Below are 24,331 nucleotides of genomic sequence, written 5' to 3'. Positions count from 1 at the left end.
TAAGTTACAAAAATTAATCCGGAGTATTTAGGAGGCATTGATATTGTTAATTAGATAACTAAAATAATCATTCTCGATGATTATTTGTTTATTAAGTAATAATTTACTTTTAAAGGGTGTGATTTAGCCTTTGAAAAATAACAACTCTTCATTTGAATGGTTACATTCACAATTATCAAATATAAATAAGAAGTGAATGACTATAGACAGAGACATATTAGAAATCCGAACATATTCATATTCTAAAGAAGTATTTAATATCTATTTGTATGGAGGAATAAGGGCTCAATATGGCTTTGTAATATGAATTCTATTATTTTATTTTAATAATAAAATAAAATGTTCTTTGTTTATTATTAAAAGCGTGGAGATTTAAATTCCAGATGAATCATCCTTTGTAATTATTTTTTGGAATTTGTATATAATTTAAATGTCAGATAAGTGGACATGGTCATTTAGCATTTTAAATTTGATCATCACAGATATTGTGAAATATTAAATTGTTTCCGTATCTGTGTCTAGTTTGTCTCCCTACCAGAAGAGTTAAAATTCAATCTGGATTAATTTAAGATTGCATAAATATTTGATCTGTCGCATCTTGATTATTTAATTGTTGGCAGTATAAGTGCATAGAACATTATAAAGTTGTATGTGAAAATATTCATTGAAGTTGACTCTATTGCTCGAATGAGCAGAGGCATTGGTCTTTCTATTATTGAAGTTAGAAAATCTATAACTTCCTTCCTACAAGCATCAAATTCATTATTTACAAATATTTACAATTCATTCAATTCAAACACTCAACATCTAGTTTCATTTTGATCGAGTTCAAGGACCTTACCATTCAAAGAACTCCAAAGCTTAAATTCGCTTTAGAAGCTCTGAACCAAGTGATCAGGGTCAAGGAGAAGGTCTACCCACCTAGGTGTAGCGGAGCTTGAAGTGTAGGGGAATCGAGAAGTATTCTTGTTTGTTGGCTAGAACTGTCCTATCGGAGAATTGGCAGGCTCTTGGATTTCCAATTTGCGGTTTTGGGAACCAACACACCCCTCATAGAACCCAAACTATAGGTTATCACCTCAACAATAATTGACACTTTCTCTAATTACAAGCCAGTTGAGAGCTATGTTTTGAACACAATCTTTGTAAGATTTCATAGAAGGACCAATAGGAACCTAAAAGTTTATCTAATCATTTGGATTAAAAATGAACTTTGAAACTATAGACTAGAAAGACAAAATCTACTTGTTCTTGCTACAAGAATCACAAAATTTTATAGTAAAACATCAACCATATGTGCAATCAAAATCAAAACCATAGACATCTGTAAGGAAACTTGGCAATAAAGAATATAACCGTTTCCACATAACCCATAATAGATCTGAAATAAACACAGAATTAAAATCCACATGCAAGAGAATAGACAACATACCCACAAAATGTGACACAAGATATACCCTGGGAAACCCTCATTGAGGGAAAAAACTCAGCCTCCAAAAGCATCCATCATCATGTATTGTTCAGCAAAAAATACCATTTTCATACAACCATTGAAGCCTTCATGGCCATAGCCACAACCGAGCAAACTATGTGAACAAGCATGAATCCACACATCCCATGCCATGCTTTCAACTTTCACAAATGCTCCCTTGGCTAACCTGTCAAGCCTTGTCCTGCTCGACTCTTGCCTTTTGTCTTCTTCTTGTCACTCTCTTTTTCGTCTCTCTTTTTATACAACAACTACCCTTGTGGCTGCTTATATAGTAGCAAATCCCACAAAACCACCAAGTGGTATTACATAAACCATGTGCTAATACCATGTGCTGCCTAACCCACTGACCCCACATTTAATATTGGGCATTTAATTCTTTTTTCCCCAATATTAATGAATTACATGAAATATTATCACAATGTTACAATACAACTCAACAAGAATATTCCATGGAAATCTTTACATGTTGCACGTCCATCTAGGTACAACATTACATAATAAAATAAAATAATAAAATAACAATATTATGCAATGTGTGCAACACCCATTATCTCAACAATCTCCCACTTGTTTTATACATTTCATAGGGTCAATCCGTAGCCACATAAATGAACAAGGGAACAATCCCTCCCAGCACATCCACCATCATGGATCAAAATACACCAAGTGCTCCATCCTGGTACCTGCAACAAAATCAAAGTATCCAGCATCTCAAACATGAATGATCTCACCTCCTATTATGCCACTCCCACTGGACATACATAGAAGTCATCCAAAGAGAAAGCCACCTAACCTGTCGCATTAGAAGATCATAAAATCTTGTACCAACTAAAATTCCAAGCACAAATAACCTGATCCAAAGATAATCACATGTATTCGTAGTTGTCAAAATATCCATAGCTGAAATAGCACCCACAACAAAGTGCCAAACCCATCCAACTATCCATACCTCAAAGGTATAATAAGTGAATCTCATATCACCGACATATCCAATCTATAACCTGCAATCACAAGCCTCAAGAGCAATACCTGCCATATATATACCAAGAAGCTCCCACTGCAAAAAGATAATGTCAAATCTATAACCAATCCACTCAACACATCTCAAAGAAGTGAATCCATGTAGTATCAAGGACATCCACAATACATAATCCAATATCCTACAAGAATAACTCTCATAACAAGTCTCCAATAGTCTCTCAAACTCTCCACAACCAAAAAAGGAAAGAGATAAAGAAATAACCATGTCATCTCTCACGTGACATACATGAGCACAAACCAGTGATCACAATCTCCAACCAATCTCAAATCCAATGTAGGCAAAACTGAACATCCAGGAAGATAACCAAGACCAGAGAAACCATGCAAATCATAACCTATATCATGTCCTTCTACACACACCTCTAGATGTAAACTGTGCAAGTATGATCTCCTCCATAAAATCCCAACAAGAAGTCTCAACAACACCCAAACCATACCATATAACTAATCATGGATTTAAGCCTCTCACAAGAAGATCAAACTCAATAAAACCATTCCTAAACCAAGGAATAACCATTCCTAATCCAAGGAATATGCTCAATATAAAACCATCTCCCAAAATCAACCAGCATAACAACATATGCACATGGAGATAACCAATGCTAAACCATCTCTCAAATGAACCCTCCAGAACGAACTCATGTACCATAGCTCAAGATCCATATCCATGAAAGACAAGCATAAATATAATGCAACTGAGAGAAACAATGGGCTATACCTCTCAAGTAGCAAAACACCGAGTAGACCAAGAGTGGGGAATGAGAATGCTCATCAAGATACCCAAGTCTCCAACCAAGACTCATCTAAGAACAATCTCCTCTCAAGTCCATATCAGGTGATTGCCCCTCGGACTTCCTGCTGAAACCATCAACCATCCCAACAAATACTTCTCTAATCCAAGAGAAATCAGCGTCACCACCGTCTCTAAGTATCCATGAGCACCTGTAACCAATCAATCCATGCCAACTCCAAATGTAACATAGCAATATCATGAAGTATCCAACTTATGATCAGTGTACTCAATACCAAGAAACTAAACCAAGATCAATGTCAAAGTTCCAACCATGGCCTCAGGAACATAAACATGACAACATGATCTTACCATCTCAACTAAAGAGATAACATGCTCCACATGAACATACCATAACATGTCACAACTCTAAACGCGTATCAAGAGTATACCATGACATAATAATGAAACCATCCTCATACCAAGGATAACATGCTAAATAAAAGCATAAACCACACCTTTGCCAAGAACCCTGTGAGTCCTCAAGATGCAACCATCTCCACACACCATGAAGAACACCATCTCCACATACCAGGAAGAACCATCTCCACATTCCATGAAGATAACCAAGAACTCCATGAGTCCTCAAGATCTAACCATCTTCATACACCATGAAGATAACAAGTGCACCATGCAAATGTTAAAGATGCTTTTGCAGCAACAGGATCTAAGACAAACCTCCAACATCTGCAAACACTCAATAAATATATCAATGCCAAAAACTCCCACTCAACTGTGGTACCAAGTCACCTATGGCATCATAAAATCCATCTCCTATATGAAGATCCAAACCAAACCAGGAACTAATCCTGCACTGTCACCCCATCACTGTCACAAGCTCCCACTAAACCGTGTATCCAAGCTATCCATGACATCATGATGAAAAAATCCATCCTCTAACCATGAGAATCAACCAAGGCATCAAACCATCAAAGAACTCAAAGTGCACATCATGAGCTCTTCAAAAGAAACTAAATAACCATGATCCTCAACCAAGAAGATATACCACCATAACCAAATCAGAAAACCAAGCTAATGAACATAAAGGATGTACCTATATATCCAATCATGTCATGCCAAAATCCATGACACCATGATCACATCCATGAACTGAGCATCTGACTCTCAATATGTCCAGCCTGTCAGCATAGTCAACCACAATCCTCTGCCATGACTGTACCTGGTAACAACATCTCATCCCTTCTACATGAAAAAAATAGTAAATCATGTGACTTAGGGCATAAACAACCCAAATCTAAGCCACCAATCTGAATATGCATCAATAATGAAAGATCAATGGGCAAAGACAACCCATAACCAAGCTATAAATGCAACCTGTAAGTATAGACCGCTTACAACACTACACAACTTGTAGACCCAACAAGTCATCATGCATATCCAAACCAAACACTGATAACTATATCATCATGAGACCAATCTGAAATATGAACTGAGTATACAATGACATCAAATCTCAAATCTCCAATGCCATAAACTCACAATGCTACCATAGTCAAAATATATTAATAAACTGTTCAGATCAATATATCAACAAATAAATCATGCCAAACTTGCACCAAATCTGAACCAATGTGTAGAGCTCTCCAAGAGCTTTCCGTTGACTACTTGAAGTCCAAAATCAGACTCCATATGCCCAAGTTATGCCCTAATCCGTACTCAAAATAAACAACATCTAACTTTAGGGCTCTCAAAACCTGACAAAATATCAAAATTATAGAACCAAACCTACACCATCTTGTAGTGCTCTGAATTAGCTTTCCAACGCCTATAAGAACTCTGAAATCCGATATTCTGAGAGAAAGTTATGGTTGTTTTACTAAGACAGTCTTTTTACCATTTTCAGTACGATTTTTCATTTTTTATTTTTTTCGGTGACGAAAAATTCCGACGGGATTAAATTTGACGGCCATCATGGGCTGAAACCAAAAAACTCTTTCATTTCCTCTGAACATGGCCAAACTAGGGCATATTGTATATCAAATTTTATGAAAATGTCGACCCGGATCCAATGGTGAGGTCTGTTTTTACCCAGGAGGTCATTTATGCAAGCTACCCCCCAAAACCCTTATTTAAATGAAACATCCGAAAAACTCTTTTTCTCCAACAATTTCACATGCCCAAGTCTTTTAACATCCCATCATAACAGCAAACCCAAAACCTTCAGATCTAAAATAAACCATTCATATATCTTGCCCTTTTTTATTTTTTTATTTTTTTAATCCTCTTATGCATTCCCATGGATTCAATCTAGGGTTACAATAATAAAACCATAGCTCTGATACCACTTGTAAGGAAACTTGGCAATAGAGAATATAACCGTTTCCACATAACCCATAATAGATCTGAAATAAACACGGAATTAAAATCCACATGCAAGAGAATATACAACATACCTACAAAATGTGACACAAGATATACCCCGGGAAACCCTCATTGAGGGAAAAAACCCAGCCTCCAAAAGCATTCATCATCATGTATTGTTCAGCAAAAAATACCATTTTCATACAACCATTGAAGCCTTCATAGCCATAGCCACAACCGAGCAAACTATGTGAACAAGCATGAATCCACACATCCCATGCCATGCTTTCAACCTTCACAAATGCTCCCTTGGCTAACCTGTCAAGCCTTGTCCCGCTCGACTCTTGCCTTTTGTCTTCTTCTTGTCACTCTCTTTTTCGTCTCTCTTTTTATACAACAACTACCCTTGTGGCTGCTTATATAGTAGCAAATCCCACAAAACCACCAAGTGGTATTACATAAACCATGTGCTAATACCATGTGCTGCCTAACCCACTGACCCTACATTTAATATTGGGCATTTAATTCTTTTTTTCCCAATATTAATGAATTACATGAAATATTATCACAATGTTACAATACAACTCAACAAGAATATTCCATGAGAATCTTTACATGTTGCACGTCCATCTAGGTACAACATTACATAATAAAATAAAATAATAAAATAACAATATTATGCAATGTGTGCAACACCCATTATCTCAACAACATCTTCATCATACTTCTCTCTTGAAGTCATCCTAAAAAAAATGTGGCGTTGAAATGCAAGCTAAAGATAACCTCAAAATAATATAGCATATGTGCATGATTTCAAATCTTCATTTATGCTTTCAAATCAGAACCTGTCGGTGTATCCCTTGCACCTCCTTTGGGTGCAAGTGCTCGTGGTAATTTATATTCAATAATGGAAATGAAGTTTACAATATATAGGCAATTATGTTACGATGTTTCTAAAAGAAACAAATGTAAACATAAGTTGGAAATAGAAACTACCTAAACTAACTAAGATGACTAGTAGAGAAACATTACGTCATTGAATACCTCCCTTTATGGCAAAATTTTCAACAACCCTACAATAGAAATAATTTGCAATCTGGCTACAAATGCATAGAAGGTGTTAAGGGTGGTCAATTTTATAGATGTTTTGGCCTACTTATATTTGTTAGTCTTATGCAATTCCTAAAACCCTTTAGTGTTTCCACTAGGTTATAAAACCTAAACCTTAGTGAGGCATAAGCTCTTTTTGTTCTATTTTGTTGTTGATTGTCAACAACAAGCTTCCAGTTACTTAAGTTTGAACTTATTTTGTCATTAGGCCAACCGAGCCCCCGACCTTGTCCACTCGGTCGACTGGTTAAATGCTTTTGGCCTTCGTATTGGTATGTTTTTAGTTTAGCGACTATACCTTTTAATGTATACTGACTCGAGTTCATTGAGTCATCTTTTCTACCAACCCTTCCTAGCTAGTTACATGGTGAAGTAGTGTCAACCTCGATCTCTTCCTTTCTTAAGTTTACAGCTTCATCAAGATACATGAGTTATGGACAACCCACAATTGTTCGTGTTTGTGCGATTAACAAAACATACTCATACACGAGGAGCGCAAAGCCAAGTCCACAGATCAATGGGTCTATCTTGGCCCCACTTTGCCATCTCGTTCCTTCCATTAAATTGGGATGTCTAACTTTTGATGATGTGGTTTATGGGCCTACTCAAATACAAAGAAACTAATTTTTGATCTTCTCTACAAAGATCAACAGCTGTGAATATGTTGCACTTGCACTAAATGTTAAGAGCGTGTTGTTAAACATATTGGGCTTCCTTTGTTTTTATCTGTTTCAGACTTTATTGCCCCATAAAGGCAAATTGCCCAGCAACAGTTGAGTGAACTGATGGCAGCTCCTCGCTGAATTTTATTTTGCAGGTTTAACTCCCTTCTTTGGATATAGTCTTGGATTTTTGAAAAATAAAGACTTCCGTAAAATGGGGGTTTGCTTTTAACCTGAATGCAAGAAAGCTATCTTTTACTCATCACCATGAAGTAATTGTGAAAAAGAAATCACAGACGTATATGCGAAGGAAACAAATATCTAGATAATAATAGCTAACTCTGAAAGAAGAACCTTCACTTAAAGACAAAGTACTAATTTCAGATGCCCTTCACCACAACACAAAATTATTCTTAATATTGTGAATAATGGAAATCCAAACAAAAATGGTGCCATAAAGAACACAGTATCTATTGCTCAAAACCAAAGTCTCGTAACAATAAAACATTGATTAAATTTGCAGATATTTCTTTCAATAAAACTTAGTAATAGGAACTTTTCATTCAAATCAACATGACCAAAATTTTTTTGTGAAAACCAAGTCACACTCGATTGTCAAAGAAAAAGGTCTTTTTGGGGGGAAAAAGTACTGGTCACCGCTATTGTCTTTCACTTTGCTATTTTAAGTCTTTTCAAAACTAACTGCTTCCTTTGCTTACTGGCAACCGGATCTGATTCTTGAACAAGACAGAAGTCTAACTAAAGAGTAACATCAAGAAGAAAAATCAAAAGGCCTCATCAGCTTCTCCGGTTGAAGGTTGTTGTGCAGCCACTTGGCCTTTGTGTATCTGTAGAGCATTACTAACAGCCACACACTTGAGCATTCAATGCTGGTAACTTAAAAAGATTTAATGATTCCATGGTAGCTGCCACCCCTTGAGATTACATCAGCATCATAAATAATGGCTTTATCCTAAGTTGCCGCGTAGGGTTAGGGATGGATTCAGGTTCAAGTTCGGGTCTGTGGATTTGGGCAAACTTTTTTTTCCCATTTGGGTTTGTGGTTGGGTTCGTGAGTATACACACAAAATAAAAAATAAAATAAATAAATAAATGGAATGTGCATAATTGCAAAACCGAGTCATTTCTTAGTATGAATAAATGTTGCTTGATAATTGATCAATGCTAAATTTCAAAGATAAACATTAAACACTTGCAAATTAATCTATGTTTGTGTTTGTAAAGAAAATATACATTGAATTACTAAATTGCAAAATGGGATTTTAAAACATAGATTAATTTATCAAATATTGAAGTTTGAAATATAATGATAAATGAAATTGAAAATCATAATGGCAAGTGTTTAATAGGTTATCAATAATCATAGTATCAATGCTCCTCAAGGGTCAAATGGGTCATCAAAAAATGAGGGATCAATGGCTTCATCCTTGCCTGCAACTATATTGAGATCCTCATCATTTGAACCTGAATCAGTTCCACTAGCCCCAAATGCGGCTGTGTCCTCCTCCTCCTCAACATGTAGCAAGGTAGTTCTAGCTAGATCTTGGACGATCATATCCAAGTCAGCAGACTCGGGTAATACATCCCACAACTTCTCTAGCCCTTTCTTGTATTTTGATTCGTTGTGTGATAGGAGATGCCAGTTGTTGTGAAAATATACCATGTCCTCTATTTTCTTGGACCCAGGTCGGTTATGCTCCATTGAGTGGATAAAGGTGTGTGTACTCTAATTCTGTGTGTACTCTAATTTTGCTCAACAACAAAAGAGCTCGCAACCTAGAGAGACAACCAACAAAATTTAAAAAATTTAGAAATTGTAATACAATAAGAATTTAAGAGTGCTAATTCTACAAGCTAGGTGGCAATAAAAAAAGAAAAAAAAAACTTAAACCTTACTTGTGATAGGATCTTAATGGCAAGAGGTTGGAGGTACATATAATCTTGCCCATATAGGTACTGCCATCCAATGACATCCATTCTACTTTAGTCATTGATTGCATCAGAGTCTGCATTTTTCCTTGAGATGAACTTTGCAAACTCTCTCCTAACATTCGATGCCACCTTAGAATCGCTAAAGAGCTTGCTCAATGCTTTCTTATACCCACTAGCAACCTTGGGATCTCTGTATGGTGGCATTATACTAGGAATAACAAGTATCTCATTGCTATAAGACCTAGGAGAAAGTGTATATGTGAGGAGGTGTAAAGGTGTCGGCAAATCAAAGCATAGACAGGATGGGCTTAGTGATTCGAATACAAAATCCACTCGACCCCACCAATCATCATCCAAGCTCATTGCTTGTACCTTTTGTGCGCTTGTATTCGATTGCTTCCGTATACTCCATTTGTTGCTAATAACCATCTGGGACAATGCATCTTTCACCCTCACAAGTTGTCTAAGGATGATTGTGTGTGAAGAAAACTAAGTTTCAGCAATCTATTACCATGTTAATTGTAAGTTAACAACACATTTCAAATATGTAAACAACCGAAAATACATTTTATTCAATTATGTAAAGTATGACACAAAATGTTAAATGAAACTAAATAAAGTTCAATATTTACCTTCAATTATTCCAAGTGGGAGAAAGTTCTGAAAATTGCTTGTGACATATTGTGGTTTGTCATAAACATTTGGATCTCCTCACTTTTCTCAAATACACTTTTTCACCCATTCAATTTGGGAATTGCTTTCATTGGCAAACCAAAGCATAGACATGATGGGCTCGGTGAATTCGAATACAAAATCTATCTGACCCCACCAATCATCATCCAAGATCATTGCCTTTACCTTTTGTGCGCTTGTATTCGATTGCTTCCATACACTCCATTTGTTGCTAATAACCATCTAGGACAATGCATCTTTCACCCTCACAAGTCGTTCAAGGATGATTGTGTGTGAAGAAAACTAAGTTTCAGCAATCTATTACCATGTTAATTGTAAGTTAACAACACATTTCAAATATGTAAACAACCAAAAATACATTTTATTCAATTATGTAAAGTATGACACAAAATGTTAAATGAAACTAAATAAAGTTTAATATTTACCTTCAATTATTCCAAGTGGGAGAAAGTTCTGAAAATTGCTTGGGACATATTGTGGTTTGTCACAAACATTTGGATCTCCTCACTCTCCTCATATACACTTTTTCACCCATTCAATTCGGGAATCACTTTCATCACCAAACTCAAGGAGTGGACGGTGCATGGTGTCCGAAAGATATTATCATATTGTGCTACCAAAGCACCTGTAGCCGGACAAACTTTAGCATTGTTTGTTGCTACTTGGACAACATTGTCAACGCCCACAAACTCAATGGATTGAATGAGAATCTGGGCAATAAAATCTGCATCCTTTACCTCCCCTTCACAATCAATTGCCTTTAAGAACATTGCCCCCTTGGGGGAGACAACAATCACATTAATGGACCTTTTTTGCAATCTTTTTATCCATCAGAGACAGTGGTCACTCTTGCTTGGATCCAAAAATCTCTTATTGGTTTGAGGAGGGTGTCTACATTATTTTTTTATCATGCAATACATTCTTTCTTTCACTATACAATATGGTGGTTCTCACCTTTTCATATCTAGGACCTCGGTAACCACGAGGTGCTTCATTTATTGCTTCCACCATCTCTCTCCAGTAAGGTGATCTCACTAGATTGAATAGAAGACCATTCACATAGAGGCAACGCCCAACCTTTACGTCAACAATTTCTCTTAGTTCATTTTGAAATGTCCCATCTAGTGGGCCTCTCTCGCAAGTGGTGGTGTGGGGTGTTTCTATTTCTTCTTCATTTGTAGAAGGGACAAGTAAGAAGGGATGATGTCTAGTGGTTTTTTGATAGGGCGGTGTTGGTGGTTTGTGCTTTTATTTTTCTTGTTTCCCCCTTGACACTAACCTATCAACATCTTGTTGTTCTTTTAACATGGCTACTATTTGAGCAACTGACAACCCCTTCTTATCTGTTTCTGAACCCTCACACATATTGTTCCCTTTATGCCCAGGGCCTATTAAATGATGTTTAACTCAATAATAGGAGCTTCTATATTGGGTTTTGCAAAAATTGCATTTCCACATATACCCCCTTCCTTTAGGACATTAATCAATTCTTGTTGTATACTTCCACAAAAGAGAACTTTTATCAATTTTAAATTTTTGGAATCCCTTCCCATCTATTGAGCTCTGACTACTCATTCTTGCAATCTATAACAAGAATAAAAATAAAAACATATTTTAAAACTTATACAAAAACTTGATAAAATTTAGAACAATAAATAAAAACTTAAAACAAACTATTAAAAAAGCCAAAGCAAGGATCAAATGCATACTTGGAACACTCAACACTGATTATTGGAAGGATTCGAGATTCCACAAACAATCTCTACAACCTTCTCTTCGAACTTGCAAAATAGGCACACCAAAATGAGAGATTAGATGAGTGAAATGTTTTTTTATTAGGCTTCTTTTAGTGTTACAATTTAAAAAATCATTGCTTTGTGTTTTCATGTCACTTAATGGACTCTATTGCCTCGGGTCCTTTGCAGGTCTGCCCAAGTTCGCCCAAGTCCTCTATAGGTTTGGACAAGGTCTGTATTTTGGATTGTCGGTCCGCGGCCAATTCAGACTCGGGTTGAGCCACAGTTCGAAATTTGGACCTTGTTCGAACTTGTAGTAGACCCTAGGGGAATTCGGACCCAGATTTGGGCGATAGGGTCCTTTTGTGTGGTTTTCATACCTTGCTCCATTGCAAATGAGGACCCCCTGTTTTTTCTTTAAGGAGTTGTAGTCTTAGGCGACTTGAGTTGGCAACATTTTCAATTCTTAGGGTTCGAGTGCTAGTTCAAGTTATTGTTTGTCAATGGTTCGTGTGAGGGGTTTGATGTCCTTTTTGAGGATTTTTTGTAACATAAGTCCTTGTGAGAGGATAGAGTTTTAGTCCGGGTGATAAACGTTTACATTTTTGAGAAATGGGAGAAGGATTGTGAGCACAACATATTCGGTGGAAATCCTTAAGCGCTAAGGATTTTTCACGCTAAGGATTCCCACCAGCTATCATTTCTCTCCAAAATCTCAAGATTTCCCCTTTGGACTAGGTGATGCGCGAGCATTGTGAGGGGTTCTTATTGCAGTGGCAAACTAGTCAATGCAATGCTAAACGATGAAGATAAGGAGATGATAATTTTTCTTAAGGATAACTGTCGTAGTGAATTTGGTGGATGGAGCCACTGGTGAGATTACATCTAGTAGAGTCCAAGTCATCCATGATTCTTTGCGTTCCCAGTTAGAAGTAGAAGTAGAAATAGAAGTTATAAGTTTAAGTTGGAGTTGAATTGGAAAAACTGGAAAATCAGAGGCTATATTTGCATTGCACATTGTAGAGCCAATCTTTAGGAGTGCAAGAGTGAAGGTCTTGATTAAGAAGGAACCTTGAAGTCATTTCATGATCTTACTTTGCAAGCTTAGCATGAGAGATGACCTTATATGAAAAGAGGATTGAGTGTTTGGTGTTTCTATTTGAAACATTAATTATTTGATTCTGCATGTTGTAGTGGAACAAAACTCACATCAACAGGTCCGAACTTGGTAACTTAGTTTCTAACTGGACATAACAGAAACAAACTGCCTCGATAGTTTCTTTTAAACATGACCCAACATCATATTGCCACATTGACTATATTGTATATAAATCGATTGATGCCACCATGACTAATTTCTTTACGAAAAATATATTTTGTTTGATTTTTTGGCTACCAGGAAAGTCATCAGTAGATTTCCAATCTTCATCCTTTGCAGGCATTGTGAAAAAATAATGTTTTTGAAATGTGAAGGCTGCTGCAATAAGACAATTTATGAACAAACTCCCATTTGTGCATTGTATTTTATAAACTAATAAAAAAACAGCAATCTCTAATTTTGTGCATTGTGATTTTTTTTTTTTTTTAATTTTCAAATTTCAAAGTAAGGATATAGAAAAATCAGCAAACCCTGCATTTAAAACAAAATTGTAAATACATCATGTCATTTTTTTCCTAAAACAAATCGAGGTTTTTTTATTGTTGTACTTTTCTCATTGAAGTATGCAATTTATATTTTAAAATTTTAATAGAAAATATTCAAGATTTGGAAAGTTAAACTAAAACAATTTGACAAAAAACTGAAAAATCCATAAACATACCAAACAACTAACCAACAAAACATACAAAATTAAAAAGGGAAATCTTGGAACAGCTGCTATGGACTCCTTGATGCTCTCAATGCAACCTATGGCCTCTCCAATGTGATTTGTGGACTCCTTGTTGCTCTTCTTCCACACTGGTTGCAAACCTATGGTCTCTTGTTTTTCTTCCTCTCTCTCACTTTTTGTTTCTTCTTCTCATAACAACAAAATAAATCACCTTTTTAGGGAGAAATAGAAAATGTATGCCAAAAAGAAGAAGTCAAAACTTGTTTGGTTTCTTTTGTTTTTACCAAGTTGGCTGACTGGTTGCCGCTGCCTTGTCAGCCTGGTCATAGACCATGGACCCTGCGGGTCATGGCATGACCCGCTGACTCGGTGAGTCATGTGGGTCATGACCCATTACCCACTAGGTAATGTGGTCAGGTCATATAAACTTGCCCGGGTCAGCTTGACTCGCTAATGCGGACTACCTGTTTGACACATGGCAAGTTTTGGGACTCCGAGTCAGGCTTATGGTTCAAGCTCATGCCCTTGCTTATTCCAAAGTTTATACTATCTTCTGCAAACCCTGTTTGAAACTTTTGAAGCAAATCTGGCATATATTTTTTTTTCCAACCAAGGGAGAAGTGATAGCGGGTTTTAAAATGTCTCTTATCATGTTAATTCAATAGGTGTCATGGACATTTTCTTTTTAAAAAGTTTTTTGATAGGTAATTGACCGAAGCCTCGATTGTTATTATTATGCGTATATCTCGAGCAGATTCGAACCGACAACCTCCTTGATGAGAGGCTCACAATTTACGATTGTGTTGTTGGCTCTTGTCTACAAGTGTTATGTACATTGAAATAGAGCGTTGTTTTTATTTTTTTGAAGATACAAATCTTGAATTCTTGCTTCAAAGGTGCCGCCAGCTTTGATTAAGAAGGGAAAGGGGACAATGAATTTTCTTTTCTTTTGTATAGAACTACTGTCTGTAAGAGACAGAAGCTGGGAATTTAACATATGGGCTATTGCGCAGGAGCAGAAGGGAATGAAAATGCACGATGACGCTAATCAACAGAAATGCAGCATTTATGAAGATATCAATTTCCATTCTCTTAAATTTAACAAAATGACTTTTGGATGCAGGATCTGAGATTAAGATAAAAATGCGAAGATGATATTTTTATGTCTTAGCATAGCCAGCATAAACTTAGTATATTAGATCTGCCTTGTTGGAATAGTGAGTCTCTTTCCATATACATACATATATACATTTATACACACACACACACACATTGTACATATGTATATATTTATCCATGTCTGTCTTTATGTATTTGTATATATGATATACACGTTTATCTGTCTATATACATGTGTCAATAATAAATATACAAATAATATACACAAACAATATACTTATAAATTATAATGTGTTTGGAATCTATAGATATCTATTTACATAAACAGGCACATATAGAAATGCACATGTACATATATGTACACACACACTCATATATATTTGGGTTTCAATCTGACAATCAATCTCTCGAATAAACTGACCTTGATCTCCATGAGGATTGTGGAAGTGAATGACTCACCTTATCTTTCCCATAAAAAATTTAAGTACTCATGAATATCATAATGGCACTGCCTTAATCTATTAATTAAATGGGTTGAGCCCCACATAACAAGTTTTACCCAACTGTCATTTCCCTGTTATTCAAATTTCAGTTTATCACCTTATCACTAATTAAAGCAGGATGGTAACTACGATCTAGGCATTTACTAATATTTTATAGGAAATCCAACCCTCTGTTTGCCTTGTGGCAGTTGCATTTAAAGTCAATGCTATCAAAGGTTTATAAATGATTATAAGCTTCCTCAGAGATTGCTCTACAGCTTCAACAATAATTTGTTCCTTTATCAATGTTTGGGATGCTTACTGCTGAGATAGAGACTTTGAGGCCTTTAACTAGAGCATCTGCCTCCCTTAAGTTATTAGTACCCTTATATAATCCTGAAGAATGTTATTTTATCAAGGCTATTTCAAATAATTCACATCTTTCACTGCTATTTTTGAAGCTTCATTATGTATTAGAGCTATTGATACTCTAAATCAAATAAATAATAGCCTCACTTGATATTTTTGAAGCAATATTAATTTGTTGCAGCACTGATGCTCTTAGACATGCAACGTTTTCAGCATTTTCTATAAGCTTACCACATCAAAATTCTTGCAGGATTGCTTTTCTATTATACAAGGCTACAGACTATCCTGATAAGAATTTTTCGAACAATGCCTTCATCTCCTCCAAAGAGAAGAGATTCTGTAATGCGTGCAAATGATAAGCACAGTAGGAGGCACAGCAGGAAAGAGAGAAGTCGTTCGCCCCATCGAAGTTCTCACAACAGGTTTGTTTACTAGTTAGATATTTATAGAGCTCAAACACTATGGAACAATTTTTTTCTTTTCTTATGAGGATTAAACCACAAATGGATGAGATTAATCCTTAACAAAACTATGACAAAAACTGTTGGAGTTTGTTGATGTTTTGGATAGAAACAGGGTGATTGGAAAGTTTTTATTTTTGTGGATGCTTAGATATGTTAAATAAAATCCAATTTTGTGTTTATATCCCTTGCTATCAAATTTGGTGAAATCCGTGCAAAGTGTTACATGGGTTAATTGTTTTAATTTGTAATAAAGCATGGTTCATGAAGTAGATGTCTATGGATTAGAAATCCTAATTACTCTAAGGTTGCTGTTCGAAATTTAATCTTTATCGGGTAAGTGTAGGCGTGTGAATGTGTAATGTTTGAAATAATCATTATTACACTGAGGAGTGAATGAAGTTAGAAGCAAGTCTTGCTAAAGATATTATATGTTATAAGTTATAACAAGTTGATTTATATAAAATTCAGTATTTGGGAAAATTGACCAAGCATGTGTCTAAAACTTGAATTGTTAAATTTTGAACCAGAAATAAAGTGAAACAAATAAAACAATTTAAATGCAAGACAGTCACTACACAATGCAATTATCCTGGGAAAAACCGTCCTCAGTGAGGGAAACAACCCAGCCCACCAAAAATATTTCTATTTATTGAATCTTCAAACCAAATACAAATTCTCTGCCCTTGATAAGAATTCTTCAATACTTGATGATCATATATGATCAGAAACTTTATTCTCAATACACAGATATGCTAATTATACTCACAATACATTAACCTTCACTAACTGAGAATGGATTTATATGAAACAGTATAAGAATAGTGAGAAATTTACTTCTGCAACAATCTTTGACCAAGAGAAAACTAAATCCTCAGTAGTCCCGATCTGAATATATTTACCATCAACAAACTGAATAATAAATAACTAATACTGTCTGAGACTTTGCACGATCACTCAAAAACTGTAAAACACACACCATATGTTCTGCCCTCTGAGGAGCTATGCAAATGAATAATGAAAACAATAACATAATCACCAGAAGGTGAAGAGAGCACCCAGCTGCAAGAAAACACATGAATAGCAATAGATGGCATTTAAGATTTAATATGATATATCAAAACTTCCTCTACATGCATCATCTTGGTGAAAGTCTGAGTCAGAGCCAACGTGTCAAGGAAAGACAAAATGGTGGAAGCCATGATCATCAGCAGAGAAGAAAAAAATGTGGAAGCCACAACCATCTGGGAAGATGCCAAAATAAAACATAACCAAAGCTTAATAAGTGTTGCTGTCCAGCAAAAAATGTAACACATGGCCGTTCATATGTACCATAAGAGACAAAGAACCAAAGCACATGAAAACAAAAAGAGTATGAAGACGAACAGGAGCAGAGACCATGAATACAGAGGAGAACTATAAGAGCAATATACTGCATCCGAAAATGCCTTATTGAGTCCATGAGCAAGAACAAGACTAGAAACTGAAGGAAGGTCTGTATTGCAGCTTCTTATTATAACAGAAACAACTTGGATGTTGTTATATCTAACATTTTAAACTGTCAATAACATGCAAGTAGTATAATTCTTGAATATGTCTACTTAATCTTGCAACTTAGAATGCCTAATAGGTTTAAAGAAATTAATACTATATAAGGAGCACACAGAGGATGTAAATAGTACAAGGAACCAAAAATTAAATGCATTGTGTAAATAAATTGATGACTAATGGCAGGGGGATATTGACATTATTTTATCTTAAGTTTTCCCTGTTTTTGTTTCAACGATATGGCAGGCACAAAAGCCGCTCACCCTCCCAAAGATGGCATGGAAGTACTTCAATATCACCAAGGCGACAGCGGTACAAGAGGCACAGAAATAGGAGTGCTTCAAGGTCTCCAACAAGGAAGTTGAAAAGTCCAAGTCCCAGATTGTCCGAGCGCAAACAAGACACTGAAAGAGCTCAAAAGGAAGAAGAAGAGAAGAAAAGGTGAATACCCTTAGCTATGAAGCATGCCTTACAACTTCTTTCCCATGAGGGTTGTCCATATACTCAATTTTTTTATTTTTTTAGGAGTTGAAGTGAAGGGTTATTTTTGTTGTTTTCTAACATTTTTCCAAGCAAACTTCTGCTTCCAAAAAATATATATAGAGCAGATGGTACTCTTAAACAGATTTGTGGTGGGCAGAGAGGTGATTTATGTAATGATTTCTTGGAACTCTTAATTCATGCTATTATTTAATAAGAATAAAAGAGTGCATTGTTGGCATTCCTTTCTTGTAGGACTGTAGAGTTGGGAGTCTTGTAAATTGAGGGAGTTCATTATTAATGATATCTGGTGACTGCCAAAATGAATTTTTATTTAACAAGTGATTAATATAAATTGGTCCTTGACTCATCTCTTGTACTTTTTGTTGGTCTTCCAAGCCTTCTAAGTACTTTGCGCTACCAAAAATGCCCCTATGTTTGAATGAGCATGTGTGACAAGATGCTAGAAATCAATCATTTTACATGCTAACTTACCTCTCATGGCCTTAGCTTGGATCCATCCAATCATGGAGTTGAAAATGATTTTCTGTGAGGCCTTATAGAATCAATTGTGGAGTATTTAAATTGTTTTGACATTTTGGACTCTACAGGTTATCAGAATAAGTAGGAACAAACTGTAGTGGAAATCTAAATACTACACAGTTGATGAAGATTTACACACAACTATGCAATGTGAGCAACCACTCAATAGCATTAATTTTAAATATACCTTATGTGTCATCTTGCTATTCGGCTGGGTGATTAAGATGGAGCTGGTTGAATGTCCAAATTTGTGATGCCTTACTTATGATGAATGGTGGTAGTTATTTGTTGGACATGGTTTGGTCATTGTCTCCATTTATAGTAGAACTATAGAGTTTTGGTTTTAAAAGATATGTGGCATATGTTTAAATGGCCAGCTCTTGGCTTTTGTTTTCTTGTTAGATTGTAGATATCAGGAAGGATGTTTTGTAGTATCGCCATTGGAATGTGTGGATTTGGTCTGGTCATGTTCTCCATTTATAGTACTGTTTTGGTTTACTAAGATATGTGGCTTATGTTTAAGTGATCAGCTCCTGGCTTTTGTTTTCTTGTTGAGTGTAGATGTCATGTTGGATTTTTGTACTATTGCCATTGGAATAAGAAGACTAATTTTCTTCCATTCTTCTCGGGCATTTCTGATACAACCAATCCAATCAGAAAAATACCTCTTAACTAATATTCCATGCATTAGAAGATATTTAAAAATGTATTGGAGATCTAGAAAAAGCAATGTTATCTAAGGATGTATTGTTTAAACTGATTTTTCAGTCTCACAATGAACAAGCATGCAAGTTTGACACCTTTTGATCACTGAGATCCCGATTTAGGAAATGTGAGAGCACAAGTGAATAAGAATGATATTCAAACTAAGTTCTTGTTGGTGGTAAGCCATAAAAGTCGGTATGCAACTATTACAGAAGATGGAAGTAATGAAATTCATATTCTAGCAGGCTTTTAAATTACAAACACTAAATCAAGCGGAGAACTGCACAGGTTATTGTTAAAAATAAATTTTAGTGTTGGGGACATTTCAGAGAGTTTGCGACTTGGGGTAAATGTCTCCTTGCAACACAACCACTGCTGCCACCTCTGTTGGGGATGTCCCCAGGTCGCTTGCTACATGGTACACGCCATTACATACTGACTCTTCATGAAATTGAGTTTGCCTTTAATTGGGCACTCAGAGATGTTGTTACATTGCTCATAGTTCCACAGAGTTTCCTGACAGGGATTGGGATACAAGGATGGGTTTAGGGGATGGGGAAACCAAGGGCCTAAAATTTGGGGATGAAAAAAGAGACTCAGTGCAGCGACAGTTGGGAGGGGGTGGCACTGATATAGAAATTGAGGTGAGTTGAAATCTTGAGGGAAAAATCTAAATTATTAATGCTTTGCACAATTAGTCACCTCAAGACTGTGAAAAACTCTTCAAGAATATGTACAGCTTCTGACAGGATTATATGAGATATCAAATAAGATTAAGCTTTATTAATAGTATTTCACTCAAACTTGGAATCACCAGCTTTGGTACAAATATGCGGTTCTTCAAAACAAAGTTAAGAACATTAAAGAAAGTATAGCAGCCTTTTCTTCAATACTTTTTCTTATATTTGAATTTATACCTTCTAACAAGTAGTTGGCACTTCAAATAACAACAAATAAGATCATAAACTAATAAGTGCTGAAATCATATTTTGAGGATAAGTGGTACAATAGTCTAATATACCACAAATCAAATCTTGTAAATGATATGGCTAGTAACAAATGGCACATCCAGTAATATATCAGAAATCAAATCTTGTAGATGATATGGCTAGCACCAAATGATACATCCAGTATTAATAATTGAGAGTAAATATTTTAGCTTGTAGAAATCAAAATTTTAAGACGTGCAACCTGAACCAGCAATACAATTTATCTTCAAACCAAACTCCTGAAATTCCACATACACACAAATTTGCAATACTAAACTATAATAAATTCTGACAAAAATAAGTTTAACTAAATTGGGAAAGCTTTTGCAACAGTTAACTCACTAACAATCTATTCTTTGGTAAAGGACTTTCATCCTAGGGTATGATAGAGCCCAATTTTTCGCAAAATTTAAGGTCTCCATTTGAGAAATAGATCTGGAAGATTCCAAGGTTCTCAAGGGTGTTATTTTTAATAAGGATGTTCTAGCACCCGGAAAATGAGGAGAAAAATCTTGAACCCAAGAGTCATTCTTTTGAACTGTCCACTAGAGTATAAAAAAGAGAAAACCAGTCAAATGCAGAATTGATTATGGAAGAGGATTAGGGTTTTCTGCTGAAGATAGAAAAAGAAGAATACATTGAAAAGATGTGTTCTCAAATATTAAACTTCAAGCCAGATTTAGTCATCACTGGGAAGCTCTTGCAGCTCATTATTTTAGCAGAGCAGGAGTGAATGCAATTCAAAGGTTAAGAAAATAGATAACAATAAAATAACCAAAGCATGTGGAACAACAGTTATAAATAGACCAGAAAGCTGAAACATTTGTAGAGGACTTATCAGAATGTTTATCAAACTATACAAGTACCATAGCAGTCCATCATGAGGGGGGATATGTAAGAATTAGTATTCAGAAATATATATGAAAAACTCCTTCATCACATGGTATGCACAAATACATGGAGAAGTTAAATCGTTTTGGTCATACGTCACAGGATAACCAGCAAGCGGATGAGTCTTCTTCATAAGATATTGACACCTGACAAAACATTAGTGTATGCATTGAAGATGATAGACATAATCAGAAGGGGCCAGAAACGATGTTTATTATGCAACTCAGAAATGATATTAGGAGGCATACAATCAAACATGATCGCATTCAGGAGAACTGCAAGACATCATTAGGAGGCATACAATCAAACATGATTGCATTCAGGAGAACTGCAAATAAAGATAAATCCCTGATAAACGGCATACAAGAGGCACCAAAATATCGCAAACTGGCGAGTCAATGAAATGATTCAGTTTTGAGAAGCATCATCTATTCCCTGGCAAATATGGCGTCTAAATCAGAGTGTTTCATGTTTTGGAGAAGTGGTAAAGACAAAGGTGGCAATTATAATTCCTCCAGCCCCAACAATAAAGAGGCTTCAATATTGGTTCTAAACTACATTAACGACATCCAAACAGAACAAGGAGCAAAAAAGAGATATTCAAAGGCAAATATCAAGAAGTCGAGTGATGACGTGAAGGTCAAGCACAAAGAGACTCCACGTTAGAAGCAAATCTATGCACCGAGTGATTTTTGGTTAACAGGGAGCGAGACCATCCATATCATTATAGCGATGAAGTCATAGCCCAGTGATGTCGTCTCATCACACAACAATAATAATAAAGAGATTGAAGACATGGAGCAACAACCCGTGTAGGAGATTGTCTAATATACAAACGACAACCACAACAAAAATCAGTAAATTCTTCATATCGTAGACTATGGTTTTTAAATGTAAATATGCGGTTATAACAAAAGAACACGATAAAAGGTTTTGATTACAATTTAAAATCATAGTATAATTTATTTAAAAGGAGACATGACTTTTCTTTGAAAATTCATGAGTAGAGTATAAATAATAATAAACCAGTTCTGAATAACAAGACATTCGACAAGAAGAAAAGCATTCATATTCATTTCTATAGAAAGATAAGGAGTTTTTGTAACATAAAATTCAAAAATTACATTTTAATGATTAATAAAATCCCTTTTTTGCTTTTTGTTTATTTAAAATGCATGGAGATTTAAACTGCAGTTGTTTTGTCCTTTATAATCATCTATAAATTCTGTAAACAATTCAAATGTCACATAAGTGGATAGGGTCATTTATGGCATTTTAAACTTGATCATAATAGATAGAGTGAAATATTTAATTGTTTCCGTATCTATGTCCGGTTTGTCTCCCTACATGAGGAGTTAAAGTGCAATCTGCACTAGTTTAAAATTGTGTATATATACTTGATCCATTGCGTCTTGATTATTAAATTGTTTATAGTTTACGTGCATAGAACTTTATAAGTTGTATGTGATAATCTTCTTTGAAGTTGACTCTATTACCTGAATAAGCAAAGGCATTGGTCTTTTAAAGTCATTAAATTGTAGTTATTGGATCTATATTCGAAGTCAGAAAATCTATATCTTCATTTTTACAAGCATCAAATTCACTTATTGAAAACCTTACACAAACATTATCACCATTTTAAGCACTCAACATTCAATTTCATTTTGATCGAGTCTGAGGACCTTGCCAACGGGAGAACTCACAAAGCTTAAATTTGCTATAGAAAAGCCTTGAACCAAGCAATCGGTGTTTGAGGTGAGGGTTTACTTGCCTAGGTGTAGCAAAGCCTGAAGTGCAGGGGAATCAAGGTGATTCTCATTCGTTGGCCAAAACTGATTGTGGAATCCTATTGGGGAATTGGCAAGCTCTTGGATGTCCAATTTGCGGTTTTGGGAACCACCAGATTGGTGACTCTATAGGGGAGAGTTGCTCGCACTAGGTGCTGTGAAGTTACCCAAAATTTCAAATTTTGTATATCAGAATAAAAAGCAGTTGAATTAGTTTGTTTGGAAGTGTACTCTGCTAGAAATCAGAGCCCGGAAGATAGAAATCAGAGCTCGGAAGATCAATACATTCCTTGAAAGAGGTGGTGACTCTATTCAATACAATTTTCAGTTGGTAGCTCTGTTGAGGGTGAAGACTTAGAAGGAGATGGTGGATAGTTTTTCCAAATGTATTGATAATTTCAAAGAAAGACTTTTATTCCAGATGGCATCAAGCCATTGGATTGCAGCAATTTTGATTAGGAACCTAGTAGGTTATCCTCAAAACTTTCACAACTTGTAGGAAAGTTCCATGGAGAATGGGATGAATCAACAATTCGACATTTGGATGCTTTTTATACATTCATAGAAGATTATGAAATTTGTGTAGAAGATTAGGTGATGAAGTTGTTTGTCAGCACATTAAAGGACAATGCGAGACAAACATATGAATCATTACCCACACAGTGTATCTCATCTTGGAAAGGGTTTGAATAATGGTTCCTACATGAATTTCATGATGCAAGTGAGGAAGATGAGATGTGGTATGAACAATATGAAGGTCAAAATTGCAGCATGGAAGAAGATCTTGACATGTCTCCACTTGATGCCTTTTTCAGTTTGGAGAGATTTGAAAGGGAGTCTTTGACACATTTGTACATGAGATGACAAACATTTATCATGAAATGCCATCCGATATTATGCCCCCATACATGGAATTCATAAAGATTATTTTTTGAGTTGGGAGTCTTACTAGGTGACCCTGATTTGAAGCATCTTTTTCAGATATTGGAAGAATGTGATGGAGATGAAGAAAGATATACCAAAGTGCTACAAGAACATAATAATCTTTCAGATTTGAATGGAGAAGAAAATTTTGAACATTCTCAAGAACAATTTGCTCATGATGATATTTGTATGACAACAGATGACAATGAATGTAAAAATGAGGAGGATGATTTTGTTAGTGTTGAATTAATTTCAGCCTTGTTAGATCTAGAATATTAGAAACATGTTGAAAGAAATGGTCCAAATTTTTTTCTCAATTCACTAGGGTAATCTAGTTGATGGATTAGTGCATTCTTAAGGGGTGCTGGCTAAAGGTGATAGTAATTCTCAGGTATCATATAGTGA

The 24,331-nt window shown here is 35.6% G+C and overlaps 1 protein-coding gene across 7 annotated transcripts in view; it reads left to right on the top strand.

Annotated features, from left to right (window-relative positions):
* The window catches only part of LOC149530583 (uncharacterized), a 52,690-nt gene that overhangs the window by 5,843 nt on the left and 22,516 nt on the right, over positions 1–24,331 (top strand). For all 7 annotated transcript variants that reach the window (XM_089809652.1, XM_089809648.1, XM_089809646.1 and 4 more), the window contains 2 exons: positions 15,849–16,020; positions 17,854–18,048. In XM_089809652.1, coding sequence (XP_089665778.1) covers positions 15,905–16,020; positions 17,854–18,048 — 311 coding nt within the window. In that variant the 5' untranslated portion in view covers positions 15,849–15,904. The remainder of the gene's footprint in view (positions 1–15,848; positions 16,021–17,853; positions 18,049–24,331) is intronic.

Source organism: Cupressus sempervirens, chromosome 11, assembly GCF_028749045.1.
Source record: "Cupressus sempervirens isolate cs-2001-9-10 chromosome 11, ASM2874904v1, whole genome shotgun sequence".
NCBI classification, from domain to species: domain Eukaryota; kingdom Viridiplantae; phylum Streptophyta; class Pinopsida; order Cupressales; family Cupressaceae; genus Cupressus; species Cupressus sempervirens.
Note: the sequence above shows the minus strand (reverse complement) of the source record. Positions and strands in the feature narration are given on the sequence as shown.